Source organism: Macaca mulatta, chromosome 19 (genome assembly GCF_049350105.2).
Source record: "Macaca mulatta isolate MMU2019108-1 chromosome 19, T2T-MMU8v2.0, whole genome shotgun sequence".
NCBI classification, from domain to species: Eukaryota; Metazoa; Chordata; class Mammalia; order Primates; family Cercopithecidae; genus Macaca; species Macaca mulatta.
This window is the reverse complement of record NC_133424.1, coordinates 43,649,672-43,672,578: the sequence shown is the minus strand read 5'-3', so window position 1 is coordinate 43,672,578 and position 22,907 is coordinate 43,649,672. Positions and strand designations below refer to the sequence as shown.

General features: G+C 39.3%; 1 protein-coding gene and 1 long non-coding RNA gene across 3 annotated transcripts in view; both read right to left on the bottom strand.

The window, feature by feature from the left end:
• Positions 1–725: 725 nt before the first annotated feature.
• ZNF507 (zinc finger protein 507) overlaps positions 726–22,907 on the bottom strand; it is a 37,950-nt gene continuing 15,768 nt past the window's right edge. Inside the window, 2 exon segments of one of the 2 annotated variants that reach the window (NM_001260941.1) lie at positions 726–2,742; positions 2,858–2,992. In NM_001260941.1, the coding sequence (NP_001247870.1) occupies positions 2,376–2,742; positions 2,858–2,992 (502 nt within the window). In that variant the 3' untranslated portion in view covers positions 726–2,375. 2 annotated transcript variants of the gene reach the window in all.
• LOC144337371 (uncharacterized) lies at positions 9,352–14,176 on the bottom strand. The gene is made up of 3 exons (XR_013410413.1): positions 13,562–14,176; positions 13,146–13,300; positions 9,352–12,713 (listed from the first exon to the last, which is right to left on the bottom strand). It is a non-coding gene; the product is annotated as an uncharacterized LOC144337371 (long non-coding RNA).

Here is a 22,907-nt window from a genome sequence, read left to right as displayed (position 1 = left end):
CACATTTGTTAACTTAAGGCTTGCCACAAAATGATAATGGGAAGGTAAAGAACCTCCTTGATATATGCTTCCTCCTATGGGCCAGGAGAAAGCTTTTAAGGACAATTCTAAGGCCAGAATCAAACGAAACTTTAGAGGCTTTGAACTTCTGGGTTAGTTTTTTCCCCATGAGGTGGGGAAATTTTAAATCCATGATTCCAAGTGGAAAATTTAAGTAACAATCAATGGAATTAGTTTAAAGAAATAAAGAAAGGTAATTTAAAAGTTCACATCTTTGAAATTTTGGGGATGCTTATTATTATTTTCTAAAAATGACATAAAACTAAAGCCAAGGAAATATTATAAAACAAAATTCTTCTAAGGTTGTTGATTTTCAGAACAACATATCTTTATAAAGAAATACTGAGTCATTGTACCAGCAATGAAAAAACTGACTTACAATATGAGTGGCAACAGTATGGGTAATAATAATGAAGCCATTTTAAATGTTTTATTTGAATTTGAAATTAAAATGTTTCCATTCTGAAAAAAGGAGAAAATGCATGTAAGTCCACATTCAGTGGATTTGAGGAATACAGTATATATAAATCCATTTCATATTTTTAAAAACCATGTATCAGAAATGGATTAACTTTCATAAATAAATTAAAGCTACCTAAATAAAAAGGCTGCAAAGTTACAATCATTTATGTTTGCTTAAATATCACCAAAATGAGATTAGAAAGAAAAAAAAAAAAAACCAACAAATCAGAAAATGTTGCAAGATGCCTGGCCCCACTTAAATAATTCCTAGTAATAATTTTATAAATATTAATCCAATCATACCTGGACTTTGGGAACAGAATTCTTCCTAAAATGTGCCTACAGCGTATCCCATTCGAAAACCTTCACAGTGTTCCAAGTTGATCGGTCACAGCCTCATCTCAGGTGTTAGAAATCAATATTCAGATATTCGGAAATAGCACCATGAGGATGGTGCACGGAAGAGCGCACCGACCTTTTCACTTGTAGGCAGAATTTACTTTAACAAAACAATGCCTAAATGAGTAATCAGAACTACAAAAACAAAAACACCCTGTTTTCTTCACTCCTTGAAATAATTAAATCACAAAATGTGTAATTAATAAGACTACATCTATTTGATGGTGAGTTTTAATGCTTAAGCACTTTGCATTGGTTTTCCATATGTCCTGTCGCACTCTTAACAAAATAGAATTTCCCAGATAGGAGGAATCCTATATAGACTTGCCAAATGCTATTTGTTATTAAAATTTTTACAAACAACCTGAATTTTTGCTATTAATTTTAGTCACATTTGGTTATATTCCTCTTCTGCTAAATATAACTAAATTAATATATCCCAGGAAGGAAAAGCTCAACACAGCAGTACTCATTTTCAGCAGCTTCTAAATTTCACCCCTCATCCCCTAAGGGATTTTTGGAAATAGTTCCAACTATTTCCAGTGCAGGATGATCAAATGTAAATTTTCATACATGGTTTCTTTTACACTTTCAGATAACAAGTGTGGTCTCATTTAGCAGAGAGTATTAGAAGGTCTATGCACTATGGAGAAAGTATGCCAAATTCTAACAGACACTGAAAAGAACCTCTGAGGACACGCAAGACGATTTAGCATTACTATGAACTGAGATCTGGTTTGAGTCTGGTGGGAATTCACCTGTTTCGCCCTCGGCTCACAAGAAATTCATTGTAAATTTAAGACAACACTTCTTGAATGCCTATTTACAATCTAGTTTTGAATTGAGAGGTCTTTTCTTTTTTAAGGTTATTCCTTAAAACATGTCCTAGATTGAGTATGATGCATTTCTATCAATTTAGGGATTTCAGTAGATCATTTCAAAGCCCTCTAATTATGTTTCCTTGTTGACTCTGTTGGTGACACTGAAAACACCCCTCCCAGAAGTGCCTCCCATTTCTCACTGGAGGCCTCACAGTCTGCATTTGAGAAGTGAGAAGAAAACTAAGCTCTGCTTCAGACTGTGACCTTTTTATGACTTTTAGAATGGTTCCTGAAAAGCCCTTTCTTAACTCTTTTGCTTGCATTTCTACACTCTAATAAGCTTTAATAAATACACTCAACACTAAGAAGGGGTGACAGAGGGTTAATACAGGATTACACCTCTGCTTCCTCTTCGACCCACTCCCCCTCACTCAAAATATTTAAATATCATTACTGCTTGTCCATTTGGAATTCCTTTTATTACAAGTTTGGTTCCAAAGTCACATCTGTCATTTTCTCGAAAATCACATCAATGATTTCTTCTGTGGCTAGGAAGTTGTTTGACAGCGCAAATGTGAAACTGTGGTGAAGGAATCCTCTTCTACTGCTTTCGTGTTTGAGTCATTATTCCACCTAATTTGTGTTTAGAGCTGTGTTGTGGTCCTTATTCAGGATGATGTTTACAATTTCACCCTCGTGCTCTTTCATATGATCCAAGAGGTTTTCTTTGCTGGTTGATTCAAAACCACAAATACAACAGCAGAAGAGTAAAACGCAGTACTCCATACCAGGAGGGGCCAGACTGGAGATTTTTTCTAAACTATATGAGGTATTACTTGTAGGGCTCAGTTTTTCATTCTCGCTGGGACCCAGAACTTCAGTGGGAGTCTGGGAAATCAGTTCTGCAGATGACACTGCATTTTCCGAACTTCCAGTGATGGGATCAGAACTCTCTTCACTGCTCTTTAATGGAGTCTTTCCAGGGGATTTCCCCAGAACTCTTAAAAACAAAACAAACACACCACACCGTGAGGAGGCTATAATGTAGAACTAGTAGATTTAATCCTGGCTTTAATTTACATATAGCAATAAAGGGAGGGGGTAGGATGAAATACCTGCCACTTTGTGAAATTGCGTCGTTAATAGCCTTGTTTACTTGTTCGTAGTTGTAATTTTGGTCACTTGCATGTTTCCACATATGAGACTTCAAAGAAGGAGGATGGCTACACACATACCCACACAGAGAGCATCTGGAAGACAGGCAGGCAAAGGAAAATAAGAACGGTCCCATAACACCAGTGAAAAATTATCATGATTCTGTAACAATCATTATAGCCCTTCTTCCGGACCCTTATTAGACATATCGTATTTCACTGAATCTAAGATGTTACTTAGAATCATTCTAAGAGGTACACTGATTTCAGAGAGGTCCTAGAATAGATGTCCTGGAATCAATGAAAGAAGGTGTTTTATATGATAAAGAATGAGTAACAATCAAGACAAACATTCCAGATTACTTTAGCTATTACAATATTTGGACAGATTTTTGATGTAGTAATATGCAAAATATTTGCTCTAAATTAATCACACACACAAAGAAAAACTTACACAATTAATACTTTATACCACTCTACTACTTGAGAAAGCAAAAAGGAATGAAATGATTTTCAACATGAACTCTGCACTCTTTACAGACCCACAAAAAATGGAAGCAGTCATCTTGAAAAAGCTTCAACAATTTAGATTTCATAAATAAAACAAATAATCTTAAAAAGTTTCTATTAAAAAACAATTGTTCCACATAGTTGGGTACACTTGGTAAAATCTGAATTTAACAATGAAGGATTTTTAGAAAAATTAATATACTTTATTTTTTAGATGTCTTTAGGTTTACAAAAAAAACTGGTCAGATAGAACTGAGTTCTCACATGCCTCCTCCTCCCCTGCTCCAAATTCCTCCCATTATTAATATCAGTGTGCTATATTGGTTATAAATGATGAATCTATATTGATACATTTTTTATTAACAAAAGTCCATAGTTTACATTAGGGTCCGCTATTTGTGTTGTACAATTCTGTGGGTTGTTTTGTTTTTGTTTTTTGAGACAGAGTCTTGCTCTGTTGCCCAGGCTGGAGTGCAGTCTTGCTCTGTTGCAATCTTGGCTCACTGCAACCTCTGCCTCCTGGATTCAAGTGATTCTCGTGCCTCAAACTCCTGAGCAGCTGGGATTACAGGCGTGCACTTCCATGCCTGACTAATTTTTATATTTTTGATAGAGATGGGGTTTCACTATGTCGTCCAGGCTGGTCTCGAACTCCTGGACTCAAGTGATCTGCCCAACCTCCCAAAGTGCTGCGATTACAGGTGTGAGCCACCATGCCCAGCCAATTCTGTGTTTTGACAAAGGTATAATGCCATGAATCCACCATTCCAGTGTCATATGAATAGTTTCACTGCCCTAAAAATGCCCTGTACTCCACCTTTTCATCCTTCCTTCCTGCCCCTGAATCCCTGGCAACCACTGATTTTTTTATTGACTCCATAGTTTTGCCTTTCCCAGAACATCACATAATTGGAATCATAGCAATATGCATGTACGGTTTTTCCATGTCTGTCAGGGGTTGATCATTCTTATTGCTGAGTAATATTACATTGTGTGGATGTACCATAGTTTGTTCACTCACCTGCTGAACAATATCTTGGTTGCTTCCAGTTTTTTGCAAATACGAATAATTGCTGATATGAACATTCATGTGCAAAGTTGTTTTGTTTTGCTTTTGAGACTGGGTCTTACTCTGTTGCCCAGGTTGGAGTCTAGTGGCATGACCAGAGCTCACTGTAGTCTCAAACTCCTGGGCTCAAGCAATCCTCCTGCGTTAGCTTCCCAGCAAGCGCAGGTTTTTATAAGGAAAGCTCAAGTTTTTATAAGGATAAAAGTTGTCATCATTTGGGCAAATACCTAGGAGCATAATTACTGGGTCGTACTGTAAAACTGTCATCTTTTTAGGAAACTGCAAATGCACTTTTCCAAAGACATTTTTGTTAAATACTTAATTACAAACCTAACAAATCAGGTAACTTACCTGAACTCTTTCCTACACCAATAAGAGACACAGTCAGCAATAACGAGGCACAAAGAAAATCAAACGGCATAGGAGTAAATAAAACAATTAAATACGGGCAAAGACTAAACTCTTATTCTGACCCACCTCCAATTTAACTTTGTGATAGCATGCAGCAGTATTCTTTTTTTATACACCCTGAGGAATCAGGCCCAAGGCCAAAGGCCTCTGATCTCAAGAAATACCAGCCCACTTACAGGCAATACACAGGCAGTTCTTTTTTTTTTTTTTTTTTTTGAGACAGGGTCTTGCTCTGTTGCCCAGGCTTGAGTGCAGTGGTGCGATCATGGCTCACTGCAGTCTTGGCCTCCTGGGCTCAAGTGATCCTCCCGCCTCATACTCCTTAAGTGCTAGGATTACAGGCATGAGCTACCATATCCGGCCCAAATAGGCAATTCTTGATAGAACTTCTAATAAACTCAACTATATGAAAAGATGTTCAATCTCATCACTAACAATCAGGGAAATGTATCACACCCCTCAGATTGGCAAAGATAAGTAAGTCTGATAAGATGTGGAATCTGATAAATCTGGTAAGATTTTTCAGAGATGTGGAAAAATGGAAATGTACAAATTTTATGTATGGCACTCTGAAGAACAATTTGGCAATATCTATTAAGGCTGAAGTGGCACACACCTGTAGCCCCACAATTCTGGTGTTCACAAGGAAACACATACAAGAATCATCCTAGCCATGAACAGCAAAAAAGGATACAACCCACAGCCCCTGTTCTTCCACAAGGATATGAAAACAAATTGGTTTATTTTCATATAGTGGAATGTTATGAAGTGGGGTTGAAAAAAAAAACAACCAAAAAATCCCCATAGAGATCTACACTTAGCACCAGGAACCAATGTCAATAATGATCAGTGAAAAGAAAAATAAAAAGACCTGTTAGGCTTTTAACTTAAATAGTTGAAACACCAAAACCAACAGAATGTATTGCTTAATACATCCATATATATGTATATACACATACATATATGTTATGTACATAGAAAAGTTATTCACGAATACCTGAAATGATACACATCACTATCAAGACAATGGGATACCTCTCAGGAGGAAGGGTTGAAGAAGTAAGACATTGAAGCTTTAGCTATATCTACAATGTTTTATTTCTTCAAAATGTGGTAAAATGTTTGACGTTTCATTATTTAAATATTTAAAAAATTGTTCCTCTTTTAAGCTTTTACAGCCTGCATTCTCCTTAAAACTTTATTACAGCTGGTATAATAAAATAAAATCACTACATTTTATTCTTGGTTATCTACAAAAAAAAAAAAAAAAAAAAACTAATCTTAATTCATTTTACTTTGCCCATTGATATCTGAGATGCAGCCATTTTTTGACAAACCTCAATAAATCTATAATATTTTCACTAACATCTTTATCAGAGGGTGGGCAGCTGGCAACTTTTCCACCCCCAAACCATTAAACTCAGTGTCTGTATCTGTGACTGTCACACGGTGGTGGTGTGTACTATAGTGTGGTTACAGTCCCCTGCTCAAATGTCTCTGGATCAGTTGCTTGAGAAGGGCAACTGCCCTGCGCCATGGTGGCTGGGCACCCAGCTCGATGCCAGCCAAGAGATGCCCACTCCCTTCCACCTAGTGCCTCTACCAAGGTGCCTTTACATGTCGGGCTCTCATACGTTAATTTTTATGTTATGCTAAGGGGAAACAGACACGAAATGCTGGCTCTTTAGACACCTGCCTCCTAACTTACATTCAGACTGTGGTCCTGAGGCCTCACCTGAAAATTCTTTATCCGGAATGATCCCCCAATGACAAGTCAGACTTATGCAACAAGAATTTCATACTTTTGCGAAAACTGGGTCAGAAAGTAAACACCAGAAATCGCAAATGTATCCTATAGAACATCTCTGTTATTCCAACCTTTTAAAAATAAGAGAGAACTGTTTACTGTTTTCCTTAAAAAAAAAGAAAGAAAAAAAGCTTCTCATTTTAGAATAGTTACAGATATAGATACAGATACATAGAAAAGTTATTTCCCTTACTGTTAACATGTTACATTCCTGGGGTACATCTGTCACAAATCAGGAGCCAATGTTCCTTACATCATTATTAACTGAAGTCCACACTTTATTCGGATTTCCCTGGTTTGTACTTAACATCCTGTTTCTGTTCCACGACCCCATCCAGGACACAACATGGCTTTTAGTCCTCACGTCTCCTTAGGATCTTCTAGACTGCAATTGTTTCTCCTACTTGCCTTGTCTCTTTTGAGACGCATTTTCACTCTGGCGCCCAGGCTGCAGTGCGGTGGTGTGGTCTCGGCAAACTGCAACCTCCGCCTCCCAGGTTCAAGCGATTCTCCTGCCTCAGCCTCCGGAGTAGCTGGGATTACAGGCGTGCGCCACCACGCCTGGCTAATTTTTGCGTTTTTAGTAGAGACAGGGTTTCGTCATGTTAGCCAGGCTGGTTTCTAACTCCTGACCTCAGATGATCCGCCTGCCTCGGCCTCCCAAAGTGCTGGGATTACAGGCGTTGAGCCACCAAGTCTGGCTAACTTGCCTTGTTTTTAATGCCCTTGACAGATCTGAGGAACATGGGTCAGATATTTTGTAAATGTCCCTCAAGTTGGGGCTGTCTGCTGTTTTTTTCACGGTTAGACTAAGCTGATTAGTTCTTGGGAGAAAGGCCACAAAGGAAAAGGGCCGTCCTCCCGACATCCCACTCTCAGGAGAACTTGCCCCTGACATTCCTCCCCTGGCTGAGCTCAGGTTTTTCCAGGGACAAGCTCCTCTTTCTCAACCCTGTTTCCATAGCATACCACTGGGAAGGTGGTCACTGTGTGCAGCCCACACTTAAGAGCTGGGATGATCACCCGCCTCCTCGAGGGAAGGGTATCTACGTCAATTATGTGGAATTCTTCTGCACGGGATGTGTCTATTCTCACCCACCTATTTATTCAACCATTTATGTACATCAGTATGGACACATGGGTATTTTATACTTTGGGGTATAATTCTGTATTGCACTATTTATTTTGTTGCTCAAACTCCTCCAGCCTTGCCCCCTGGGCCTCTGTGGTTGGCTCCCATGTCCTTCTGCCACACCCTGAGTTTTGTTTCTTAAGCACTTCCTTACTTGCTGGTCCTATGAGACGCTCCAAGATCACCTTGCATATTCCCCACCAGTCCTAGACTAGACTGATAATTTCTCTAGTTCTTTCTATTGGAAAAAGGTATCAGAAACCAAGATTTGGGTGATAGGTGAACTGCTTTAATTTTGTAAATAACTTTTTTCCTGATTTCAAAAATTCACTCTAGAAAATTAGAAATATACAGGAAAAAAAATAAAATAAAAATCAATCATAGCCTTTTCACTAGATATAACCATTATTATTTTGATGTTTATTTTCCAGTATTTAAAAATACATATATTTTTATAAAATTTGAATTATGGAAGGCTACTGTTACAATTTAAACTTTCTACAATAAAGTATTTATTGACCACAATAAGCTGCCTAGCATTTCACATTGGATGGAATTGGTGGAATTCCATTTAATTCTCTATTTTATGCAGAATATATAATTCTGACAATTGACAATCATCTTTGCATAAAAATTTTAGGCACTTAAAGCTTCTAGGAACACAGTCTATAAACTTTAATTTGTGCACCAGCATGTGCTCATTCTTCTAGGGGAGACTTATTCTAGGAATACAGACAGTTCAGTATTAGGAGCTTCATTATTATGAGTCACCATTTGAAAGGATTGGAAGAGAAAAGGCATATTTTCGCTGGTGTTGCTGAGACTAAATCTAAAAAAATCAATATTCATTTTTAAATTTCTGATTATGGAAATCGTTAAACAAAGGCAAAATTATAAATAAAAATGTGACGAATCCGTACCATCCAGTTTCAATAACTGATTGTTGGCATTTTGCTAATCTTGTTTCATGTAGTCTCCTAACTTAAAAAGTTGCTTGATTTTTGCAGACATGTCTTATTCAAATTAGGATCCAAATGAGATCTACATTTCATATTTGGTTGGTAAGTCTCTTAAGTCTCTTTTAATCTATAATATCTCTTCTTTCTTTCCCGTCACCCCTCATGCATGTATCTGTTGAAGATATCAGGCCATCTGTCTTGCAGAATCTCTCACCACATGGACTACACTGAGGACTTTCTGGTGATGTCGTTTATCATGTCCCTGTGTCCTTCATGTTTCTTGTGAACTGGAAGTGAGATCTAGAAAAAAGTTTCTCAGCTTCTGCATTCCTGTCATTTGGGGCTAGGTAATTCTTCACTGTGACAGCTGTCTGGGGCACTGCAGGTTGTCCAGCAGCATCGCTGGCCTCTACTCACTAAATGCCATTAGCGCTTTCTCCGTCAATTGTGACAAACACAGTAATGTCTCCAGACACTGGCAAATGTCCTCTGAGGGGGCCAAAGCACCCTTAGTTGGGAACCAATGATCTACAGATTTCATTTCATTAGATTCAAGGTCATATTTAATTTTCTTTCTTTTTCTTTCTTTTTTTTTTTTTTTACAAATATACTCCATGGGTATAGCTGTGTATTTCCTACTGCCATACTCAGGAGGCACTTAAACCAACAACACCTAACCCAATACACATTCTTAATAAAACTTCTCTACAAAATAAGGTAGATGGGTAATTCTTCAGTATCATCAAAATATAACTTTCTCAACTACAAAACTAGTGTCAAGCTTAATTAGGAACCACCAGGAGCATTTCTATTAAATTCAAGAACAGAACAAGGACATTTACTATCCCCACTGTTATGCAGTGTTGTGGAGGTACCAGCTAGGACAATCAGACGAGGGAAAGAAAGAAGAGGTATACGCCGAGTGTGGTGGCTCACACCTGTAATCCTAGCACTGTGGGAGGATGAGGTGGGCGGATCACCTGAGGTCGTGAGTTTGAGACCAGCCTGGCCAACATGGTAAAACCCCATCTCTACCAAAAATACAAAAATGAGCCACGCATGGTCGCGGGTGCCTGGAATCCCAGCTACTTGGGAGACTGAGGCATGGGAATCTCTTGAACCCAGGAGATGGAGGTTGCAGTGAGCCAAGATCATACCACTGCACCAACGCACTCCAGCCTGGGTGACAGACAAGACTCTGTCTCAAGAAAAAATAAAAAATAAAAAATAAAAGAAAGAAAGAAAAGCTATAAACAGAAAGGGAAGTATGAGAAAATGATTTGCAGATAATGTAATGATGTACCTTAACAATCCAATAGAAAATTAAAAACTGTTAACTAAGCCACAAATCTAACATTCTATACAGATCAACAACTTTCTTATACAGAAACAATATTAAAATGCTAGCAAAATGCTAGAAGAAGGAAAAAACAATTTATAATAGCAATGGAAAAAATAAAATATACAAGAACAAGCCTAACAATGAGTGAGAGTGTGTGTGTGTGTGTGTGTGTGTGGTCCTTGCGTTGCACGGTTCCGAGCTGCATGAATTTCAGTTACTATGGCTTAGTTAAACATTATCAGTCCCCCAACAGCATGGTTCAAATTTCAGTTATTAACTACTATGAGAATATGAACTGTGAGTAACTGCAGAGAACAAACTTCACTGGCAGCTCTTCTGTCTACTATGTAAACAGAGATGTATCATGCCCAGTGACCAAGCAAGCCTTTCAAAGCTGGTGACTGGTCACTGTGCTATGCAGTTCACTCCCCAACAGCAAAGCATGTAGTTATGCTGCATCCTTATCTCCCAACGTTAAACCTGCAGGACATGTTATGAAAATGGATAGTCACAAGAGAGGAACTGGCCAACAAAATTGAAGTGCAGCAAAAACCCACAAAGTGATAATGCTGGAAGCAAAATTAGACATAAATGTAAATGAATTCTAGAACAAATAAATAATTGGCCACAGGAATGCTGACACTGCTGACACTGAAGAAAACTTGGGATATGCAGCCAGAGGATCTTACTGAAAGTGAATTTAACAACGAGGTATGTAGTTCCTGAAGGAAGTTATGGCAGCAAAAAAGTCTGCATTAAATGAACTCTTGGAGACAATTTCTTAGAAAGGACAACTGACCACTTGCCAAAGCATAGGAAAGATGCTCATTCTAGACTGTAAAGGACACAATGAGAAGGCAAGCACTATTCAAACCACTCGATAAGTCTCTTACAAAGAGACAAAACATTTTATTTCTCAAAGTTTCTAAGTGTCGTATGATTTGAATTTACGTGTCCCCCGCCTCCCACCCCCGCCCCCGCCTGCCTGAAATTCCTGTGTGGAAACTTTAACCTCCAAAGGGATAGTATTAAGGTGGGGCCTTTGGAAGGTAACTAGATCATGAGGGCAGAGGCCTTGTGAATGTGAGTGGTATGATCTGGATGTATGTGTTCGTGCCCCCCGCTGAAATTCCTATGTGGAAACTTAATCCCCAAAGGGATAGTATTAAGAGGTGGGGCCTTTGGAAGGTGACTAGGTCATGAGGGCAGAGGCCTTGTGAATGGGATTAGTGCCCTTATAAAAGAGGCTCAGGGGAGCTTTATTGCCCCTTCCAGTATCAGGATGCTGCAAAAAGGTGTTATTTATGAAGTAGGGAGCAGGCCCTCATCAGACATCAAAGCTTCTGACACCTTGAGCTTGGACTTCCCAGCCTCCAGAACCGTAAGCAACACATTTCTGTTGTTCATAAATTACCCAGTCTAAGGCATTTTGTTATAGCAGCCTGAATGGACTAAGACACAGCACCACAGTTTAGATATGGTCTGTCTGTCAACACCAAAACTAACGTTGAAATTTGATCCCCAATATGGCTGTACTGGGAGGAAGGGCCTCATGGGAGGTTTCTGTGTTTGGGGGTGGATCCCTTATAAATGGGATGTTGGTGGTGTTCTCTCAGTGGTAGGTGAGTTCCTGCTCTTCCAAGACCGGACTGGCTCTCGGAATGAATTAGTTCTCTTGAGAGTGGGGTGTTATGAAGCCAAGACACCCCTCAGTTCTTTGGTTCTTCGCATGTGTCCCCCCTTTTGTGACTTTCTCCGCCATGTTGTGTCGTAGCACAAAAACCTTCACTAGAAGCCAGGGCCAGGCCCTCAAACTTTTCGGCCTGCAGAACTGACAGCTGAAAAAAACGCCTTTTCTTCATTTGGAGCATTGTGGGTTATCTGATTTGCCATGCTATCAGAGCCCTTTGCTTATGGATTGTTGTTTTAAATTACTGAGCCAATTCCTGTCCACTCAACTGGTCAGCAAATGCTATCTCTTTATTTAAACCCTTTTCTGATTATATAATCTATATTCCTTGCATAAAAATGGAATATAGGCAAGTATAAAGACAAATTCTAAAAAATTACTTGCATAGCTTTCTGGTCTTTTTAAATGTACATATGTAGATCTGAAGCAAAAGTAGAATCATACTATCGATTTTTAATCCTACTTTTGACAATGTTCCATGAGTATTTTCTCAAGTTAAAAATTATGCATTTTCAATGGGGTATAACGTTCCATCCTACGAAAATATCCTAATTTAACCACTCTACTAAGTAGCATAGAGCTAGAGGTTTTTGATATTTCTGACATTATAAGCAATGCTATAACAAATTATCTTGTACATCAATATAAATGCATTGCAGATTATTCTTTAGGGCAGAGTTCATTTCCCCCCAAGACTCCTTAATAATAATAAAGAATGGGCCGGGCGCGGTGCCTCATGCCTGTAATCCAGCACTTCGGGAGGCCGAGGCGGGCGGATTACAAGGTCAGGAGATTGAGACCATCCTGGCTAACACGGTGAAACCCTGTCTCTACTAAAAATATAAAAAATTAGCCAGGCACGGTAGTGGACACCTGTAATCCCAGCTACTTGGGAGGCTGAGGCAGGAGAATGGCATGAACCTGGGAGGCAGAGCTTGCAGTGAGCCAAGATCACGTCACTGCACTCCAGCCTGGGCGACAGAGCGAGACTCCATCTCAAAACAAAAACAATAATAATAATAATAATAAAAAAAATAATAATAATGATAAACAATGAACACTCCTAGTTGAGACACAGAACATTACCAATATACCTTTGAGACTCCCTGTGTGCCTCACCTCAATTGCCTCCCCTTCCTTTCCAGAGATAAGAACGTTCCTGGGCTGTGGGGCACAGCGTTTTTTTGTTTGTTTGTTTGTTTGTTTGTTTGACATGGAGTTTCACTCTTGTTGCCCAGGCTGGAGTGCAATGGCGCAATCAATCTTGGCTCACCGTAAGCTCCCCCTCCCAGATTCAGGTGATTCTCCTGCCTCAGCCTCCTGAGTAGCTGGGATTACAGGCACGTGCCACTACACCTGACTAATTTTGTATTTTCAGTAGAGACAGGATTTCTCCATGTTGGTCAGGCTGGTCTCGAACTATTGGCCTCAGGTGATCCACCTGCCTCGGCCTCTCAAAGTGCTGGGATTACAGGCATGAGCCACTGCGCCTGGCCGGGCACAGCCATTTTTAAGGCTCTGATCTATAAATGTAGTACCCAGAAAAAGGAGAAATGACAGAAAATATGTTTTGACAGTATGGTAAGGACATAAAAACAGAAATGCAGATCCATGGAACAGAATAAATGGCCCAGAAATCAATCTAAACATACACAGTCAATGAATATTTGACAAGGGCACCAAGAGGACATAATGAAGAAGAATAGTCTCTTCAATAAATGGTGCTGGGAATACTGGATATCCACATGCAAAAGAATTAAAGTGGATCCATATCTTACATCATCCACAAAAATCACCTCAAAATGGATAAAATAGCTGAATGGAATATCAGAAACTGTCAAACTCCTAGAAGAGAGTACAGGGAAAAATCTCGCTGCAGTGGCAATGATTTTTTGGATATGACACCAAAAGCTCAGGCTACAAAAGTACAAATAAAAGGGACAACATCAAACCAAAAAACTTCTGTACAGCAAAGAAAACAACAAAAGGAAAGAGCAACCTAAGGACTGCAAAAAAAATTTGCAAACCACATATCTGATAAGGGGTTAATATCCAAAATCTATAATCAACACTTATAACTTGATTAAAAAATGAGCAAAGGACCCGAAAAGATATTTCTCCAAAGACATAAAAACTGCAACAGTGATATGAAAATGTACTCAACATCACGAATCATCAGAGAAACACAAATTAAAATCACTATGAAATGATAACCTGTTAGGATGACTATTATCAAAGACAAAAGAGAGAACAAATGTTGGCAAGGGTGTAGGGAAAAGGAAATCCTACTACACTGTTGGTGATAATGTAGATTGGTACAGCCATGAAAACTAGTATGGAGGTTCCTAAAGAAATTAAAAATAGAACTACCACATGACCCAGAAATCCCTCTTCTGTGTAGGAGATGAAATCGCCACCTTACCAGGTATCTGCATTTCCATGCTCAGTGCAGCATTCCTCACAAAAACCAAGGTATGGAAACGACCTAAGTGTCCACTGATGGACAAATGGATAAAGAAAACGTGGCATGCGCGCGACACACACACACACACACACACACACAATCATTCCACCTTAAAAAGGGAGATCCTGCCTTTTGCCACAAGATGGATGGGCCTGGAGGCCTCATGCTAATAAGCCAGACACAGAAAGACAAGTATTGCTCAATGTTACTTAAAAGTCCAATACACACACACAGAGAGAAGGAAGGAGTGGTTACAAGGGGCTGGGGGTGGGGAGGGAGAGAAGATTCTGGCATACAAAGCAGCATGTATATAGGATGAACTTGTCTAGAGATCTAATACACAGCATAAGGACTATAATCAAAATGTACTGTATTAGGAATTTTTGTTAAATAAGTAGATTTTAGCTGCTCTTGCCACAAAAAAGTATGTAAGATGATAGATACGCTAATTTGCTTCACTATAGTAACCATTTTACTATCTATATTCTATACTTCATATTGTTAACCTCCAATATATACAATAAGATTTATTAAAAAACAAAACAAAAACATTTAAAAAAAGAAAATATGTTTTGAAACAGAGGTTATGTCTAACAAATCATTTCTAACCTCCTCACCAACAGACCAGCACCAACCATATTTCCACGTAGGGTAAACTGCTCCTTCCTATCCCGCCCCATCCATTGGGCAAAAAAAGTCTTAAACCAAAACGAAACCACACTGACAAAAGAGCACACTGATCATGACACCACCTCTCATGATTCTGCTTTGCTTCCTTGGTGGAGCTGCTGGATGCTCCTGATGACAGAGCCATTTGGGACTCCTCTACCAAGGCAAAGCCATACACATGACATGAGGAAAGAAGTGAACACCCTAACAGTGTGATTGCTGGACTCCTAGAGTGGCCTGTAAATATGGCCATTGCTGAATGCAGGCTTTGGAATGTCCAAAGAAGCACAATTTCTATGTTACCCAATAAAACCCGATAATGTATCTGTATAAAAAATGATTTCTTCCCAATGCAAAGAAGCTACTTCGGCAACCCAAAGAAAGCCAGTGTAGAAACTCAAGGCTTCTTACAACTTGGCTAAAAAGCCTGAGACTGAATTTTTCTACAGACTTTCTCCCACTGTTAGTCAGTCAGTTACTTTGGTCTCAGAACCCCAAGGAGATAAGGATGCTGGTTTAAAAACCCCCACTTCCCTGGCCTGGGACCTTACTTGGTTACTTTCCAGGTCAAATGCCTTGAGGGCTTAGATGGAAGAAAGTAGCTGGATGTCCTACAAGATTTGGGGTGACTTGAGTCTGGCTTGAACACATACACAATGATTTCAACAGAAATTCTGCAATAGGGCTTATCTTATGAACTTCAATGCATTTTCTACGCTTTTAAAGAAATAACTAAGGCCCCCACAAAACAGCCACTTCAAATTTTGTGATGAACCTGAGAGATCTTTATGCCACTGAGAAAAACAAAGTCTTTCAGTTCATCTCTTCAAAACAAAATATACATTTTTTTCCTCCTGATGAAACTATCTCCTTCACTGTTTTCCTTAAACAAACTGAAGCTTTTTAAAGACTTAAGTTTTTCCCCAAGCCAACACATTGACTAAAGAATCACGATGCCTACAGATGAAAAAAGACTGAAGCCTGTAACTCTGGTGGAAGTGATGGGCTGTGACTTCCAAGGTTAGGTCATAAAAGGCAACACAGCTTTTGCCTACCTATCTAAGAAGCTCATTTTGGGGACTAGCAGACCTGCAAAGTCCACAAGGAGAAATCATGTGTGTTTTCCAGCTGAGGCCCAACCAATGCCTAGCACAGCACCAGCCTGTGGTGCTAAGGACATAGCCTTCAGAGGACTGTAACCCCCAGCTGTCTGGGTCACTTCCAGCCTTCAAGCTTTCTCTGATGAGACCCCAGACGGTACGGGACAAAGACAAGCCGTCTCTACTGTGTCCTTTCCAAATTCCTGACCGACCCACAGAATCCCTGAGCATAATGAAATTGCTTCTGTTTCACACCCTGATTTGGTGTGGGCTGCTGGCATGCAGCAGCAGCACACTTCATAAAGAGATCTCCCTGGTGTAGCACAGACAGACAGGATGACACAGTTATTAGAAGCAAGAGTTCAAGCCCCAGCTCTGAGACATGGGGAAAGTTGTTTAAGCTAGCCCAGCCTCTGTTTCCATGTCTATAAAATTGGGGTAGTAATATTCCTAAGTACTGGGCTGCTGTGAGGACTGAACTGACATGTATTGAATGCTTAGCACACCAGGCCTGGCCCAAAAACAATCTTCTCAAAAATATCAGCTGTTATTATCATTTCTAATATAATTATATTTATACAAATCCCATACAATAACTGACTACACTGAGAGGCAACCTTATTATTTCCATTCCAAACTGTCATTCCCACTGCTGAAAGCCTTTCTGAAACGTTTTCTGTTTAGATTTTTTTTAGCTTTAGTGCCATATTATAGTAAACCAGGCTCAGTAATACCTAAGCACACATAGTTGATGCACCATCCCTGAAAATCAGCACACATTTTTATTTCTGTATCATCATCTACCTTACTCAACAGACTATTTCAAAAAATCAAAACCAGTTTCAGAATATAAAGACAAAAAAGTCCTAAACACAAAGATTAATACATTTGACTATATTAAACTGGAAATGTCTATTCATCAAAAGACATCATTAAGAAAGTAGAAAGGCAAGCCACAGTTTAGATGACATCTGCAATATGTCCCACAAAGGCCTTGTACTCAGAATACATAAAGAGCTCCTGCAAATCAGTAAGAAAACAGCAGATGATAGTTTGGATATTTGTCCTTCCAAATCTCATGTCGAAATTTGATCCCCAATGTTGGAGGTAAAACCTGGGGAGAGGCGACTGGGTCATGGGGATGGATCCCTTAGGAACGTGGCTTGGTGTAGCCATTCATGAATAATGAGTTCTCTCTGTTACTGCAAGATCTGACTGTTAAGAAGAGCCTGGTACCTCCTTCCCTCTCTCTTACTCCATGTCTCACAATGTGACATATCTGCTCCTGCTTCACCTCTGTCATGACTGGAAGCCTCCTGAGGCCCTCACCAGAAGCAGAGGACAGCCTGCAGAACCACGAGCCAAATAAACCTCTTCTTTATAAACTACCCAGCCTGAGAATACGTATTCCCTCATAACAATGCTAAATACAACAGACAAAGCAAAAAAGAAGTGGGCAATAGCCCATAAATGAAAAGATGCTCAAACTCAGAAATTATCAGGGAAATGCAAACGAAAGCACAATAATACACTGCTATACATCTACCAAAACAATAGAGATTAAAGACTGACAACACAAAGTGCTGCTGAGGATGTGAATAGGTACAACCATTTTGGAAAACTATTGACACTGTCTACCAGAGCTGAATACATATACATGTCCAATTACCAAGAAATTCCACCCCTAGGTATAAACCCAATGGAAATGGACTCATTTCATATATACGCCCCAAAACATGTAAAACAATGTTCAAACTGGTATCAGATCATGTCAGGGAGGAAAACCTTGCAATAACCCAAATGTCTATCCACAGCACAATGAATAAACTGTGGTGGTCTTAACACTGGAATACTATACAGCAATGAAATGCATTTGTGCTAAGTGGAACTATACACACACACGTTGAGTGAAAAAATCTAAATATAAAGTAGAACATGTCCTGTATGATTCCATTTTTATTAAGTTCAGAAACAGAAAAAACTAATTGATAATGTTACAAGTCAAGATAGTGGTTACCAGAAAGAGGGGAGGGGTAGTTAAAGACTGGAAGGCCCACGAAGGGGTGCTGCTGAAGAGCTGATAATGGTTTGTGTTACGAGCATGAGTTTAATTTGTCATTATTCATCAGCTGTACCATTATGATTTACGCAGTTTTCAGGAGGCATAGGAACATCAAGTATAAAATCTATTTAAAAAACTTAGAGGGAAGGAGGGAGACAGAGACTTAAGAGACTCTCTTAATAGAGTGGCTGGACCTTGTTTGGTTCTCGATATGAAAAAGCTACCTCTAAAAGTACATTTTGAAAAAATTAGGGAAAAACGGGTATTTTTGGACTGGGCATTAAAAAAAATCATCTTATATTATTTGGGCAGTTATTCTACTTAAGGAAGAAAAGGTATAATAATACCACTACACATTTATTTTCAAGAATAAATTAAACTTATATAAAAAACTTAAAGAATCAGACCCATTTTATAGATAGGAAAAACTGAGGGATATGGACAACTATCAGTCAACATTTACTGTGTACGTACTATGTCCTGGGCAGTGTGTGGAGTACTTGAGCCCAAAGCCCCTGTACTTCCCTTGACAACACACTGTCCCCCTGCCACAGTGTAGTTTCAGAACCTAAGCACAGTACAGCTGTGTTTCTGAGGGAAAATGGGTTCCATGCCATACGGTTAAAAAGAAACTGATACTCTCAGGACAACGTTTTGTTCTCCCATCTTGTTCTCTACAAAAGTGGTACTGGGAGATGTAAATCAGAGCAGGTCCAGCAGTGCAATATTAAACTAAATCGATGACCATCTATTATGAAAAATTTTGACTGGAACTTTTCGGTAAAACTTTGGGGTCAATGTTGTAAATGTCAGGTATAATCTCTCACCTTATACAAAAATCAAATCAAAATGGATTAAGGACTTAAACCTAAGACCTGAAACTATAAAAATTCTAGAAGATAACATTGGAAAAACCCTTCTAGACACTGGCTTAGGCAAGGATTTCATGACCAAAACCACAAAAGCAATTGCAATAAAAACAGAGATAAATAGCTGTATCTAATTAAACTAAAGAGCTTCTGCATAAGGAACAGTCAAGAGAGTAAACAGACAACCCACTGAGTGGGAGAAAATCTTCACAATCTATACATCTCACAAAGGACTAATATCCAGAATCTATAACAAACTCAAATCAGTAGGAAAAAAAACAATCAATCCCATCAAAAAGTGGGCTAAGGACATAGACAATTCTCAAAAGAAGATATGCAAATGGCCAACAAATATATGAAAAAATCACTAATAATCAGGGAAATGCAAATCAAATGCAACATCACTAATGATCAGGGAAATGTAAATCAAAACCACAGTGTGATACCACCTTACTCCTGGAAGAATGGCCATAATCAAAGAATCAATCGACAGTAGACGTTGGTGTGGATGTGGCAATAAGGGAACACGTCTACACTGCTGGTGGGAATGTAAACTAGTACAGCCACTATGGAACAGTGCAGAGGTTCCTTAAAGAACTAAAGTAGAACTACCATTTGATCCAGCAATCCCACTACTGGGGATCTACCCAGAGGAAAAGAAGTCATTATTTGAAAAAGATACTTGCACACGCAAGTTTATAGCAGCATAATTCACGATAGCAAAATTGTGGAACCAACCCAAATGCCCATCAATCAACAAGTAGATAAAGAACTCTGTGATATATGCATATATACGATGGAATACTAGTCAGCTATAAAAAGGAATGAATTAACAGCGTTTGCAGTGACCTGGATGAGATTAGAGACTATTATTCCAAGTGAAGTAACTTAGGAATGGAAAACCAAACATTATATGTTCTCACTGATATGTGGGAGCTAAGCTATGAGGATGCAAAGGCATAACAATGATAAAATGGACTTTGGGGACTTGGGGGGAAAGAGAGGGAGGAGGGCAAAAGATAAAAGACAACAAATATGGTGCTGTGTATACTGCTCGGGTGATGGGTGCACCAGGTTCTCATAAATCACCATTAGAGAACTTACTCATGTAACCAAATACCACCTGGACCCCAATAACTTATGGAAAAATAAAATTTAAAAAAGAAAAAAAAGAAATGTCAGGTATAACTATAATTGGTGTATGGTTTACACAGAATAAAAACAAAGTTATTAATAGCTGCATTAGTAGGGACTGGGATGGAATGATGTCATTTTAATCTTTACCTGCCTTCCACAGGAATGGAAAACAGCTCTCTTTTTTCTGGGTAAGAAGAGGGCTTCTGAGATAATCTGACAACTTCATGAGCAGAAAATGGGAATAAGCCCCTTCAATGAACCAAGTAACACGCTGGGTACTTCATAAATATAATTTCACTTAATCTTCACAAAGCTTTATGAGCAGGGAAGTATTCTCCCCGGTTTTGTATGGGAAAAGAGGCTTAGTGTAGCATAACATTCCCAAGGCCACCAGTCGGGCACAGGAAGTGTGTGGTCCAGGCCTGGGATGCTCCCAAGACACTAGAGTGACTCCAAAGCAGCCAGACATAGAACGGGGACCTCAGCAGGGACAGCACTCTGCCTGGGCCCAGCATCTCTCCGGTAAAATGAGCTCTGCCTGCCTACCCTGGCACAGAATTCATTCTTCGTTTCCCTAGTGTTTAGAGGTCATCAGCCTTTTAGTACTTTTCTTTGTTTAGATAATGAATTATTGAGAAGATAAAAGCTGGGCCCAGTAACTACCGGCTACCACTTACTGGCTGCTTATTATGTGCTGGTACCTTATATGGTATTTCATTTCATCCTCACAACCTTAATATCCTCATTCTATTACCGACAAAACCAAGCACGGAGAGGTGAAACAAATCCCACAAGTAAGAGCGCTCAGATTCAATCTCAGGACTATCTGCCCCTAGAACTAGGGATCCATGAAGCCGTACTGCCCAGACCACAAAGATGGGGTCATTGAAGGACTGGAATGACAGCATAAAAAACAAAAGCATGAGAAAGGAACAGGTTTCACCACTACAGAAAACCTATTATGTAACAGGCACACTAAAATAAACAATAAACCTTTTGTGCCCTTCTGCAAAATTTAGAAGTTGTGCAACAAGACCTTGCAGCTCTATAAGAACTCGTTACTGCTGCTTGTGAGCATGTTTCCTAACGAAATGTAGGGAATCAGAAATGCATAGAGTATGGCATGAACTCTGAGAAACCAAGCCCAAACTCTGACCATAAGTGCACCAGGCAACGAAACTGAATGAAGCAGACGCACAATGAGCCAGAGAAACTCCTGTGATCCTTGAATTAAGTCAGGCATTATAAAGCCTACACTTACCAGCTCAGCTTAAGGTACAGAGTATAGGACAGTAAGGACAAAGTCCTAGAAACATCCTGGAATAGAACATGTTAATCCATAATGCTCTGTGACCAGAAATCCCATAAAGACAAAGGATAGCGAGTATTTAAAGAAGGTTAAAAGGAGAGCCATGACATTACAAAATAAGACTTACGAGGAAAAACTGATAATAAGTACAAAGAGGGAGGTATGACAAAATTGTTTCTAAGGCATAAACACACCAAACCCAGTGACAAAGTGCAGTGTGAATAAATTTGGAAAATAACAGACTGAGACTTCTCTGATGTTACACAAAGAGGATTCTCACAGGATGTTGCCCGTTAGTAGGAAGACCCTAGGACAACTGCAACGAATCCTATGAATCTGTGAATATTTTGAGAACATAAGAAAACATCCCTGAGGCACTGACAGCTATCAACATGAATCTTTAAGCTGCAGGACTGACCTAATAAAGTAGATGTGAAACCTTCAACAGAACTGGCATCACTCACCTATTGCATACATTTATCCTAAGTATTTGTGGGTCTACTTGCATACTGTTTGTCTACAAGTTCCATGACAGCAAAGATGATGTCTGTTTTGTTATGACTGTAGTCCAAGAATCTAGCATGGCCCCTGAAGCATAATATTTGCTCAATAAATATTTCTCCATGAATGAAAGAACAATCTAATTCTGGACCCAGAGAAATGTTATTTTCTTCTTACTTAAATCACATGAATCTGGCATAGTACGTCTAAATTCAAGGATACCAAAAATATAAAGGCAAAGCTTTCTCCTCCTATCAGGTAAACTAGTGTTCCCTGTTTCCATCACATTCTCCTAATCATTTCCCAGTATAAATCACGAATGTATACATACTCAGTCCCACCAATTAAATAGACTGATTGGACATGGTGTAACCATGTAATCCCAGCACTTTAGGAGGCTGAGGTGGGCAGACACTTGAGGCCAGGAGTTTAAGACCTGGTGAAACCCCATCTCTAATTAGCTAATTAGCATGCCTGTGGTCCCAGCTACTTGGGAGGCTGAGGCATGAGAATCACTTGAACCCAGGAGGCGGAGGTTGTCAGGAGGCGAGATCACGCCACTGCAATCCGGCCCGGGCGATGACAGAGTAAGACTCTGTCGAAAGGAAGGAAGAAAGAAAGAAAGAAAAGAAAGAAAAGAAAAGAAAAGAAAAAAGAAAAGAGAGAAAGAGAAAGAAAGAAAGAAAAGAAAGAAAAGAAGGAAAGAAGGAAAGAAAGAAAGACACTGATGAAGACTGAGGCAAGGTCAAACATCTTCCACAGTTTTAAGACCCTGCAAACAGATGTACTGTCTCAAGAGTGATTATAAGTAAATCTGCTGGTTTGCAAACTAAGCACGTATTAAATATTCGAAACCATACACAGATCACCACACTATGGGATTAAACAATGACCTTTTATGGCACAGTCTATCGGGTTTTCATTGAGATTAACAGAATAACTTTCCCACACTCACTTGTATATCTATAAATTCTGGGGAG